At 27.9% G+C, this 12,450-nt stretch overlaps 1 protein-coding gene across 1 annotated transcript; it reads left to right on the top strand.

Annotated features, from left to right (window-relative positions):
• LOC109350198 (protein PIN-LIKES 7-like) lies at nucleotides 1,543–7,691 on the top strand. Its single transcript, XM_019591367.1, has 11 exons — nucleotides 1,543–1,716; nucleotides 2,073–2,152; nucleotides 3,407–3,531; nucleotides 4,218–4,339; nucleotides 4,554–4,766; nucleotides 5,482–5,571; nucleotides 5,684–5,784; nucleotides 5,875–5,927; nucleotides 6,579–6,764; nucleotides 7,200–7,358; nucleotides 7,467–7,691. Exons 1-10 carry the CDS (start codon nucleotides 1,579–1,581, stop codon nucleotides 7,322–7,324), a joined length of 1,233 nt encoding a protein of 410 aa, XP_019446912.1. The 5' UTR covers nucleotides 1,543–1,578; the 3' UTR covers nucleotides 7,325–7,358; nucleotides 7,467–7,691.

Here is a 12,450-nt window from a genome sequence, read left to right as displayed (position 1 = left end):
AATTGAAAAGATAAAAATATAACATATAACAATGAATATAAGAGAAAATGTAAGAATAAAAACATTATTCTAAAATATAAAAAATACATAATTTTGTTTGATATTACTAAGTGTATCTCATACCCTATGAATAAGTAATTAATCATTTCCGGATGCGTGGATGTCCCTCATAATAAATATCACTCACAGAAATTGAACTTTTGATATTTTGATTATTATCACATAGATCTACTTGAACCTTAGACCACTAGAACGATTTGTTAGTAAAAATTACATAATTTAACACTACATCATAATTTAACTCTAAATATAGAACACTAAGATAAAGCTATATCCATGAGGCAAAGCGCAAATAACGATAATGTATTCTAACTATTCATTGTTACAACTAAACACTAGTTTCCCTAATGAATCGTTTCATGTTCTTCTCATTGCTCTTCTTTCTTCCCTAACTCATTATTGGATCTAGCTTTTCTTCACAAAATATTTGAGTAACTTAAGTGATTTCTGATATTCACAGGTTTAATTTCATACACCACTCTTGATCTTTAACATGCATGCATTATATTATTCATCTTTTCTTTCATTATTTACTATATTATATATTTTTCTTCTTCCTTGTCATGGCATTATATAATCATATATATATGTTGTTAGCATTTGAAATATCCTATATAGTTTATTTGTGATCATAGATCTAATTGGTTTTTTGCTACTTTTTTTTCTTCCCGTATCACACCCTTTTAGATAATATAATTAATAGTTATTTTGCTTATATCAAGTTCTTTCATAGTTAGAATATGTTTATGACTTTTGTTTTAAGTTTTGGGCAATATAATACATTGCCATAAAAGCTATATTTATTAACATGCTCAAATCCAAAGAAGAGGTTCTCTTTTTTTTTTAGAACTCTAATTCATAAGAACATGAGAAGATTCTATCATCAACCTACTTATCACTAGTATGGTAATCTATAAATATACCATCTTGATTATATTTAGAGGACAACTCACAAAATATACTTAGTGTTCGAGATTAACCGTAAGAGAGTGATTCAAATGAGAACATTTCTCACATAAAAACTGTGAGAACGATAAATTTAGGTATTACAATCAATCGTGAAGGGTTAGGATTAAAAATTAGTTAGTATTCATATGATAGTCATGTGCATATATCTTTTAATCTTAATCACTCAAATAAGATCAAATACTTCATATTAAGTGTTCTCATTTCTCATATTAGCTTAATCTATGTGACTAATAAGTATACAAGACTTTCAAATAGTGAAGAAAATTTTAAAATTCACTCCTTCATATGCATGGAAAGAAATCTCAACATTTGAGTCATCCTATTTGTTAGAATATGGAAATTAAAAATATCTCATTGTATTAAAAGATATTTGAGAAGATCTCATGAGTTATTTCTATTTATTATTCCATGATGTGTTTTCTTATTTAAATTACTACTAGTTATGATATTAAATATTATTATGTTAAATTTCCTTTTTGTCTTATATCATTTCCCTATAAATAGGATCACCAATATAGAAGGAAATATACAAACAAAGTTATCAATAAAATGGGTTTTTGGAAACTACTAGAAGTGGCCTCTTCACCAATTATTCAAGTCTTGCTTATCAGTGCATTGGGAGCTTTTATGGCAACTCACTATTTTGATAATCTTCTTTCATCAGACTTTAGAAAATCCTTGAACAAGGTCAGCAATTAAATATTTTTTGGTACTACTAATGATATTCGTTCATCTTATAAGTAAGAAACTAATCACTTTTCGTGTATGTAACTGCTCTTCCTAAGAGGGGTTAGTTCCTTATTTATAGGATAAGAAAATATCATAAACAAATAATATGTGATTATTCATTTGTTTACAACATTGTTTTAAATTGCACTATTATTCCATAATTGTGGGCCGCATTGGTCATATTTTCTCGCAACTTTTCACAATTGGGATAAATACAACTTAACTATAACCGCAATTTAAAACATCGGATAAGAAATAGGAATGAACCATGCATTCTACTATAATGGAAACTTTTTTGTTTATTTGTTTTGCAGCTAGTGTTCATTGTATTCACTCCTTCCCTTATATTTGCCAGTTTTGCTAAGAGTGTTTCTCTTGACGACATGATATCATGGTACACATGCAATGTATTCATTAATTTTCGACCATTAAAAATTGTTTTTTTTGTTTCTCTTTCACTATTGATTCCAAATGTGAAGCACAACTTTTTGTTGAGCTATGTGATCAATTCATTGTTTTAAATTACATGATATTGCGATATAGAAATGAGCATCAAAACAAATCCGATGGAAATAGATCTACAAACTTAGTAGCGCAATCGAAATAAATGTGTGCAGAGTAAAGAAAAAAGGGAACACCAAATTTTAACGTGGAAAATCCTTAAATACCAAGGGAAAAATACAGGTTAAATATTCTACTATATGTAGGACAATTACAATGTCTTTTCGACACTTTTCTCATAGAAGAGTTACAAATATAATGTTTCTCGGCGAGACCCCCTTATTCAAATACTACAACATGTAGTACCAATAAATAATATAGATGAAACCCAAAACTAATCATATATTTTTTTTTTGCAGAATCTATATTGTTTAGGATTTATTCACACTCCCTGTTTCTACTCATTACTCATATCACACTCCTAATTGCTTTTGCACATTGCTGGACCCCACACTTTTGTGCACAACAAAGAATAATTCCTTTATATTTTGTCAAAAAGATGAAAATCAGGTGAGAGATAAAGATGATTTTTTTGTTGTTGCAAGAGAAAGTTGTGAAGTTATGTTGTGCATAAAACATAACTCAAAGTATAAATACTATTTTCAGGAAATAATACATAACATTCTCTTTTGATAATAAAAAACCAACATTAAACATTAAGAAGAAAATGAAGAAGCTCTATGTTGCATTTGGTGGTTATGATTGTTTGAAATCATGACCTGATAGAAACCAGATTCCTTGTTTGTAATGATGTTTCATTTAATTTGAATATAAATTCATGTTTTTAATAATGTTTTATTTTATGTTTCAAGTTAATCAGAATATTATTTTTTATTTTTAAAATTTTTCTTTTTATTCATGTGACAATATCTGATTGACACGAGATAGCGAATGAGATACCCTTAAGTACAAGTAATCTCTATTCCACTCTAATGTTCATTTAATGAGGCTCTAACCTACATTGGTTATGGCACAAACTAACAATGATTTTATTGTTTTTGTTTTGACACTAATAATCATTAAATGAATTATTTGTTAATATTTGTTTATATGATTTTGTGGGTTTCAAGGGTATATATTATTATGGTTATTTTTTGTTTGTTTGTGTTAACTATTAACTCTCTTGTTTACTCATCAATTAATGTAGGTGGTTTATGCCTGTTAACATTGGATTTACATTCATAATTGGAGGGTTTCTTGGATGGATAATTGTAAAATTAATGAAGCCAAACTTGAAAGTAGAAGGTCTTATTATTGCTGCATGCTCAACAGGTAGCATAGGATCAAAAAGTTATAGTATGCTTGTTGTTGGAACATGATGGTGTGAAATATAAAAAACACCAAAGTCCCACATAGAAGATTAACAACACTTGTCAGGAGTAAAAAAAAATGGAAGAAATGAAGAGGCAGAAGGTGGGAAATTAACATCCTACTTAGACATGGATGCACTCCTTCATATATCTACTCATCGATAAAAGTTTTTATTTCTATCGATAATGAAACTAAATCATAATGACGTGGCCGAACAACCACATCAGACCACATTCAAATCCACAAGTCACGTTAAATTTAAAAACATTTTTTTAATTACAAAATGCCTCACGACACAATTCACATCAAAATAGCTGCAATTGCCTTATACACAACTCTGGCTACTACCGCAATGTAAAACGCTTGTGATAATAATGTAAAAACTAACAAGCCATACAGAATCAGGTACTCGTATGGCACCATGTAACTGTTATGTTTTCATCAATTCTTTCCAAACCGACTCCTAATAATATTGACGAACCACGTAGAATCAGGTACCCTGCACCGGAAACAATATCATGTATTTCATGTAACCATCATCTGCACTCATCAGTTTCTTCCATTTTGACTCAGACAATGTTGATTTTCTCAAAAACCCTCTATCTAGATTCCTCTCAAAGAAGCCTCATTGGGTGTTTATTGTTCAGGAAATATGGGTAACCTTCCTGTTGTAATTATGCCTGCAATCTGTGATGAGAAAAAAGGCCCATTTGGTTCACGTGATGCATGTCACACTAGAGCACTCGCTTATGCTTCTTTCTCTTTAGCGGTAATGTATTCATTTTAGATTGTAATATTTATACACAATCAGTGTATCATTTACCATTCACTTGTATTACTTTTAGTCGAGAGACGTAAATATGAATGGTGTATGATGCAGTATCAGTGCATATATCTTTTTCTACTGATTTTATACTTAAAACTATTTTCTTATTCATTCATAAATGTGTATTCTCATATGATAATGTTTTTGTTAATTGTAGCTTGGTGGCATCTTCATTTGGACCTTTACTTATCAACTTGTACTTGATAGATCATTGAGATATAAGGCATTTGAAGCTGCTGAAATCTTAAAGATTCCCAACAAAGTTCTTGATTCTAATGCTGAAACTCTACTTCTCAAGGGAAATGACAATGAAAAAGCAGTGATTTTCATGCGGCAAACAAATGATATTGGAGACACAGAAAACCAAATTGTAAGATTTGATACAAATATTAGGGTTTTGTATATTGCATTTACCACATTTGCATGTAGTTATTTTAGAAAATACATTGGTGTGGACAGATGTTTCAAATTGTGGACGCAATATTGTGGTTTGGGTGACTGTCGTAATCTCATCATGTCGCAATTACGATGTGATATTGAATTACAATGATGCGACTACAATACAATTACATCAGACCGCATTTAGGCTGTATGAGACTACAATGCAACCACATCAGGCCGCATCGTTGTCAAAAATATTTCTTTACTCACAAAATAATTAACACCGCAACGACCGGCCGCGATCCACATTGCAATGACAACAATCACAATAACCGAAACCACAATTTAAAACACTAGCGTGGACACAATTATGAGTGCTTAGAAAATGATCAAAACTACCGTATAGTGATACAATTGTTACTGTGAATTGTAATTCAAAACCTTGCATTATATTAAGACTGTTCATGTTGGAAGAAAATAAGATAAAAATTTAGCAAAGAAATCATTGAAAATATGAGAATGTTAAACTTCAAAGTGGTTATTTATCTTTCACCAAATAACTATATTTGAACATCAAAATCTTTCTTTCCCACTCCATTTTTTATATTATTGTTTTCTATTACCACATGCACAAAAATGCATAGCCTATACCTAACATGCTATAGAATTTTCTACATGATTGTAATATGGATTTGAATCTGCAGATTGTAAACCAAGTTCCATTTTGGCATAGAATGATATATGCTATGAGAAACCTTGTAGCAGAACTTATGTCACCCCCAACAATTGCTACAGTAAGTTACTTCTTTTTTCATTTTCATTTTCATTTGTAGTTCTTTTTGTTAACTTTGTTTCATGGTTAAGTTCTTCTTTGATTTTGAAAATTTTCAATCTTTCTATGATCAGTTTTTTGGTTTCCTCTTTGGTGGAGTTAAATGTTTAAGGAACCTAATAATAGGACAAGATGCTCCATTGAAAGTGATCCAAGACACCATTCAATTATTAGGGTATGTGCCTTTTTTTCACAAATCAATTGTTCTAGAGTGTCTATCTATTTTCTATATGAAATAATCTTGTGTTGGGCTTAATTTTTGAAGGGATGGGACAATTCCTTGCATCACTATTTTGCTTGGTGGAAACCTTACTCAAGGTATAGAAATTAACCTACATAGATATAGGCATATTCTATGTAAAATCTGCCACTAAAAAATGAGTAACGATCCTCTCCAAGTGCATGTTTTTCACTTGTTTTTAATGAAAAAAGTGTGATTTCATTGTAATCAAAAGGATATATGTGTAATTTAAAGTTACATTTTTCTTTATTTTTTGAAGCACTTGTCTCTCTATTAATGGAGAAGATCCTAACTCCTAAAAAATGGTGTATAGGCCCTCTAGCTTGTATTTCATCTACTCTTCATGTTTCTGTTAGACTTGTGTTTAAGTTAATCTTTGTATATGTCTTATCACCCTTGTGCTCGTATTAATACAACTCATTTGCTTAATAAAAACAATTAGCTACTACACTTTGATTGTCGAAAAAATGGTAAAATCACGTCTCAGGTGGTTTGAAGTTTGAAAATATGGGGAGAATATTGTTAGAAGTTGGGGTAAGGACAATAGATCAACAAAATGTTAGTCCAATTTTTAGAGCAAGAGGAAAGCTAAGAAAAATCACTAGGAAAGATTTATATATAAACATTTTGTCAATAAACATGACTTATGATAGAACATTATAGTATTGTTCGATTCATATAGCCGACCCTGGCTAGCGATTGTTGTTGATAATATTTCGAAAGTGCAGGCATGCAGTCATCTAGTATGCAACCATTGATCCTCATATCTCTGGTCATAGCTCGATTATTCATACTACCTGCTATTGGATATTTTGTGGTTAGAGCAGCTGCAAATTTTGGCTACCTCCCAGAGGACCCTTTGTTTCAATATGTGCTAGTGATGCAGTATGCCATGCCACCTGCTATGAATATCAGTGAGTGCATCATTCTAAGCAAAAAAAATTGTTGAACTACTAGTTCTTTGAATAAAAAGGATGAAATCGGCACAACGGTAAGGTTGTTACTTAGTGATCATGAGGTCACGAGTTTAAATCATGTAAACAATTGTTTCACTTGCGAGGATAAGACTATGTACATTTGCCTCCTCGGGCTCCACTAGGTGGGAGTTTCGTGTACTAGGCCACCCTTTTACTAATTCTTTAACGATAAAGATAAAAAAATATATGCACTGACAATGTAAGTAAAAGTTTTATATAGTGTTAGTCATCCACCATTCATTTTTAGTATCATTGACTATTCATAAAAAGTAATACAAATGAACAATAGATGATTGTGTATAAATATTTGAATAATGACATCATAATATATAGAAACTTTTGCTAATATTATATTTCAATGACATTATGAAGGTACCATGGCTCAGCTATTTGATGTTGGAACTGAAGAGTGTTCAGTCATACTCTTATGGTCATATGGAGCATCAACTATAACACTCACTATTTGGTCAACATTCCTTATGTGGGTATTAGCTTGAGATAGCTTTATCTCCCTAAACAAACATGCTGCAAGTTGGGGAAAAGTTACGTGTATAGTGTAGTCAAATAGTTTTATCTCTCTAAATTATATTATCACACATTTAGTATATGTTTCAAAATATTTACTTCCGTAAGTTAGAGAGTTATCAGATTTTTATTGAGGAGTTAGTTCATTCAAAAGAAGTCCAATACTTCATTTATAGGAACTAAGTTAAAGAATTTATCTTTCATATTTTTTTTTATAAAAAAATTGGATCTTAAAAACTTAATTTTCAAGAATTTTAAATAGGCCTAACTAGCATTAGTGTATTATGTGTCACATGGAGATCATATTATTATGTATACAAAACTTCATATTATTGTTCAGCAAATGAGATAATTGTATAGCAGCTTACTTTCAATTAGTATATTAGGATATTAATTATTTGTTATTGAACATGATTTAAGATATATTATAATATTGTTCGATCCTATAGTCGATTATACCTAATAATAGGATTAAGGTTTTTTTTACTGTGCTAGTTGTATGCTAAAGACATCTAAACCTGATGTGAAAATAAACTATATATAAGTCAATGAACTATATATTTTCTTTTTTAGTAAACTCTTTTGTGAAGGAAATAAGTAAACAATAGGGTAGCAAATAATATGGAGAGCAAGTTGCATAAAAAGTTGTATGTAGTATTTACTTGTTTCATCTAAAAGTATTACTCCTAAGAATCAAACTCTTAGGTTTTATTTGGTTGCAAAAAGAAAATAAGATGATAAAAATAGATGAGAAAAAGAGTATGGAGATAGAGAAAGAGGAGAAATAGTGTAGATTTTGGTATTATTTGGTAGAAGAAAATAATGAAAGATGATGAAGATAAATATGTACTTTATTCTCTTTGGTTTGGTAGAAAGTGATGAGAAAAGGGTGATGTTATATTTTGAGTGACAAAAAACATCCATAATTAAATGAAAGAGATGTAAAAAGTTGTTTTATTATTTATTAAAAATAAATGTTATAATTTTAAATTTTATTATATATATTTTATTATAATTTCAATTGTTTTTAATTAATATTTTTTATATCTAAAAAAAGATTTATGTATTTACTAATATCTACTAACGGTGTAAGAACTTTTACACTATTACCGCATCATTCACTATTAATTCAATCATCATTTATTATTAATTAAAATTAATACAAAAGATTGATGAATGATATACTGATGGTGTATAAATCTCTTTATACTGTCAGTACATAGATATTACACTCTTAAAACAAATAACTAGAGAAAAATTGAAGGGTATATTTGATATTTAATACAAAATCACATTTCTCTCCACTTTCTCATCATATTAGAAGAGAAAAGGTTTATTGTGGATCCCACACTTTTTTTATTTTCTCCTCTCTTTCTCACATCACAATCAAATAGCAGAAATCCTCAATTTCTCTTCTATCTCTCTCACATTTTTTCTCTCTACTCTAATTCTGTCGTACCAAATGAAAGCTTAATGTTTTGGACTTTTATGGTGGACTTATGGTTATACATAAAGTGGCACCCATGAGTTTTAGTGAAATATACAAATCGTCCTTCCATTTTTTAAATATACGTAAATCATTCCTTAATTATATACATACATTACAGTGATTATCCATATAAGAGATATAAGTGTAATTTTGTAAACAAAAAAGTGACGAGTGTAATTAAATCAAACAAAATATGACATATTGTAAAAATATGTCTAAATAGTATAAGAGTCAATGTCTATTCATTATTTTTGTTCATTACAAATTACATAAATAATTCTAAGGAGATGTTTAAATCGCTATAATACTATATTGTAACTAAACAAAATAATGAGTAGACATCGATTTTTATATTATTTGGACATATCTTCACAATATATCATATTTTGTTTAACTTAATTATATTAATCACTATTTTGTTTAATAAATTACACTTATCTCTCTTAGAAGGATAATCAGTTTAATATATAGGTGGTTTATATAGGCTTGAGAAAGGAATTGTTAGTATAATTTATTTTAAAATATATAATCAACAAATTCAGCCCGGTACAAATTTATTGTTTGAAATTTGTCATTTGAAGGCAAGAGAAAATGCAAATAAAAACATGTCAATCCACTAATTAATTATTATTTCTGAAATTTGAATTATTTTTTACATTCCAAATCAAATGATAATGCAAACAAAAAATGAATCGAGTCAAACTTGACCCAACTCAACTCATTAAAGATCAATTAGTATTGAGTTTTGAATTCAATTTAATATGAACTATTTTTTAGCTCCAGAACAATTCGATTAAAAGTTTATTAACTTTTGAGCATATTAACGATCTAAAATTTATGTTGCTCATCGTCCAAAATAAAGATAATCAATATATATGACTAAATGAGGTTTTTAACTCAATTTTTGAAATTTTTAATTTAATATATAGTATTATGTTATATTCATATATTAATATAAAAGTATATCTATAGGATAATTATAAAATAATTTTTAAAATCTATATTACTATATAAGTGAAAACATGATTTAAGGGTAAATAAGTAATTGAACTAGGATACTTTTTTAATTCCAAAATTATCATTCCAATAGAAACCGAAAATAAAATGGTATTAATAAATGATGTTAATGCATATTGCTGAATTTCTACCATGAAGATTCCTTGATATTATTGTTTATTTATTAGAAAACTGAACAATAATTGTTGAACGTTCTATATATAAAGAAATATAGTGTAACATTCCATATGCAAAAAAATGCGTAATTACTACTTTTTACTGAGATTAAGACATGTGGCTTTGGATATACAATATTTTTTTTCAAAGTTTTGTAACTCCTAGAGGAAAAAATGAGTCAGCCTTGAAAATCATTCTTGTAAATTATTACTTGGCAAATTATCACTTTATCTTAACTAAGGTTTCGGGTTCAAGTCTTGTGGATGGAAAAAATGTCCGTGAGAAGAGTTAGTCTCACATACCTGTGGATATTCCAAGCTCGGACAGGATTGCCTCCGGTGCGAGGATACACGTGGAAAAACAAATTTTTTTTATCACTTTACCTCTTCATTTCCTCTTTGAAGGATAACAATTAATGAATTATATATTTATTTTGAATTTTTGGTTGCTCTGAATATTTGATTTTTAGACCACCGATTGTTCTATAATTTTATCTCACTTATTTCTGTTTTGCTTTTTATACCGTTTTAATTAATATTGATATATTGCAATATCCCATTCCTTATGGAGTCGGGGTTGCAATTAGGTATGCTTCATAAGTCGAGGTAGGATGTGCAACCTATATTAAAGATTATTGATTCGTTTCAAAGAAGCAAATTTAACATTGTTGTGCATATCAATGATATATATTTCAAGTTGATTATCAAATATTCTTGTAAATTATTACTTTACCTCTTCGTTTCCCGATGCATGTCTTGTTATTTAGAAAAAATAAATTTTTGGAGTTGTAAAGTTATAAATAAGAGTGTAATATATATGTAATATTTCAATATTTATATACAATTATTAGAAAATTCATCACTCATGTGAATTATTTTTTTGAAAAGTGAACGATTATTAAATATAAATAATGAATAGTACAATTACAATATATAAAACTCGTACACTTTTAATGTATACAAATTTTCTCTATAAATAATATAGACATTTTTTCAAAAAAGTTCATTGCACACCCTTAAAACCAAATAGTATTGTCCCTCCCATTGAAAATATATGTAATAAAATATAAAGTTATTTAATAATAATTAGTAATTAGAAATAATATTAAAATTTTGTAAAAAATATTTATTACGCTAAAAAAGATCAATTATAATTTCCTAAAATAGTAGGGGTTACAATTACGTTTACTCCATTTTTTTGGGTACATTATATTTTTGTGTGGTACATAATAGGTATATTCCATTGAAAATATATGTAATAAAATATGGAGTTAGTTAATAATAATTAGTAATTAGAAATAGTATCAAAATTTTAAAAAAAATATTTTTGTTATGCTAAAAAGATCAATTATAATTTCTTAAAATATACATCATAATTAGGTATATCTACCCTAATTAAGTTTAGGCATGTTTGAATTATTTAATTTGTATTTGTTCTAGATGTGCAAATGAACAAAAGATATAACGAGATTGAAATATTTGAAAATGACAATAATTTACGAAAATTATATGATATTGTTATGAACTTTTATTTCCAAATATATTTTCTATTTGAGAATATTTACTATGAAATTTTATTACTCTTTCACTTAATAAAAATTGTGTTAATATCAAATGATTATACTATAAGGTTTTTACCGTGAATATTCACATTCATGTAAATACATATGTATCATGTCTCAACCTTTAATAACGTGATTGATGATGATGAGTTGGTTTCATATGCCCATTGTTTAAATTGCATTTTGATTTTATATGTTCATTTTTAATAAAAATATAAAATAGACTCATCATTAAAATATTTATACTATTAAATTTTAAATTGCTTTCTAAATGATTGATCTTACTAGTGTAATTCTTTTAAAGTGTTGCACTCTAAAGCTATTATTTAGAAATTTGAAATATTTTTGGTGAAAATAATATTAACATTTATGATATTGGAATATTTAAAAATAACAATGATATATGAAATCATAAAAGGGTTGAAGTCAAATATATTTGAAAGATCTTATTCGTATGTTATTTTACCTATTGTTCTTTCACTTTATATAGTATTTTGTTACACAATTATCATTTATTATACCAAGTGCATGCATCATTATTATTTTGTTATCTTAAAAAGATTTATGTATTTACTAATATCTACTAACGGTGTAAGAACTTTTACACTATTACCGCATCATTCACTATTAATTCAATCATCATTTATTATTAATTAAAATTAATACAAAAGATTGATGAATGATATACTGATGGTGTATAAATCTCTTTATACTGTCAGTACATAGATATTACACTCTTAAAACAAATAACTAGAGAAAAATTGAAGGGTATATTTGATATTTAATACAAAATCACATTTCTCTCCACTTTCTCATCATATTAGAAGAGAAAAGGTTTATTGTGGATCCCACACTTTTTTTATTTTCTCCTCTCT

The sequence above is a fragment of the Lupinus angustifolius genome, chromosome LG06, assembly GCF_001865875.1.
Source record: "Lupinus angustifolius cultivar Tanjil chromosome LG06, LupAngTanjil_v1.0, whole genome shotgun sequence".
Taxonomy (NCBI): domain Eukaryota; kingdom Viridiplantae; phylum Streptophyta; class Magnoliopsida; order Fabales; family Fabaceae; genus Lupinus; species Lupinus angustifolius.
The sequence above is the reverse complement of the archived record's forward strand: the minus strand, read 5'-3'. Positions and strand labels throughout refer to the sequence as shown.

Coding starts and splice junctions, on each gene's coding strand:
- LOC109350198 (XM_019591367.1), top strand. CDS start 1,579: ATGGGTTTTTGGAAACTACTAGAAGTGGCCTCTTCACCAATTATTCAA. Junction 2,153..3,406: donor CTTGACGACATGATATCATG/GTACACATGCAA, acceptor CAATTAATGTAG/GTGGTTTATGCCTGTTAACA. Junction 4,767..5,481: donor GAGACACAGAAAACCAAATT/GTAAGATTTGAT, acceptor TTGAATCTGCAG/ATTGTAAACCAAGTTCCATT.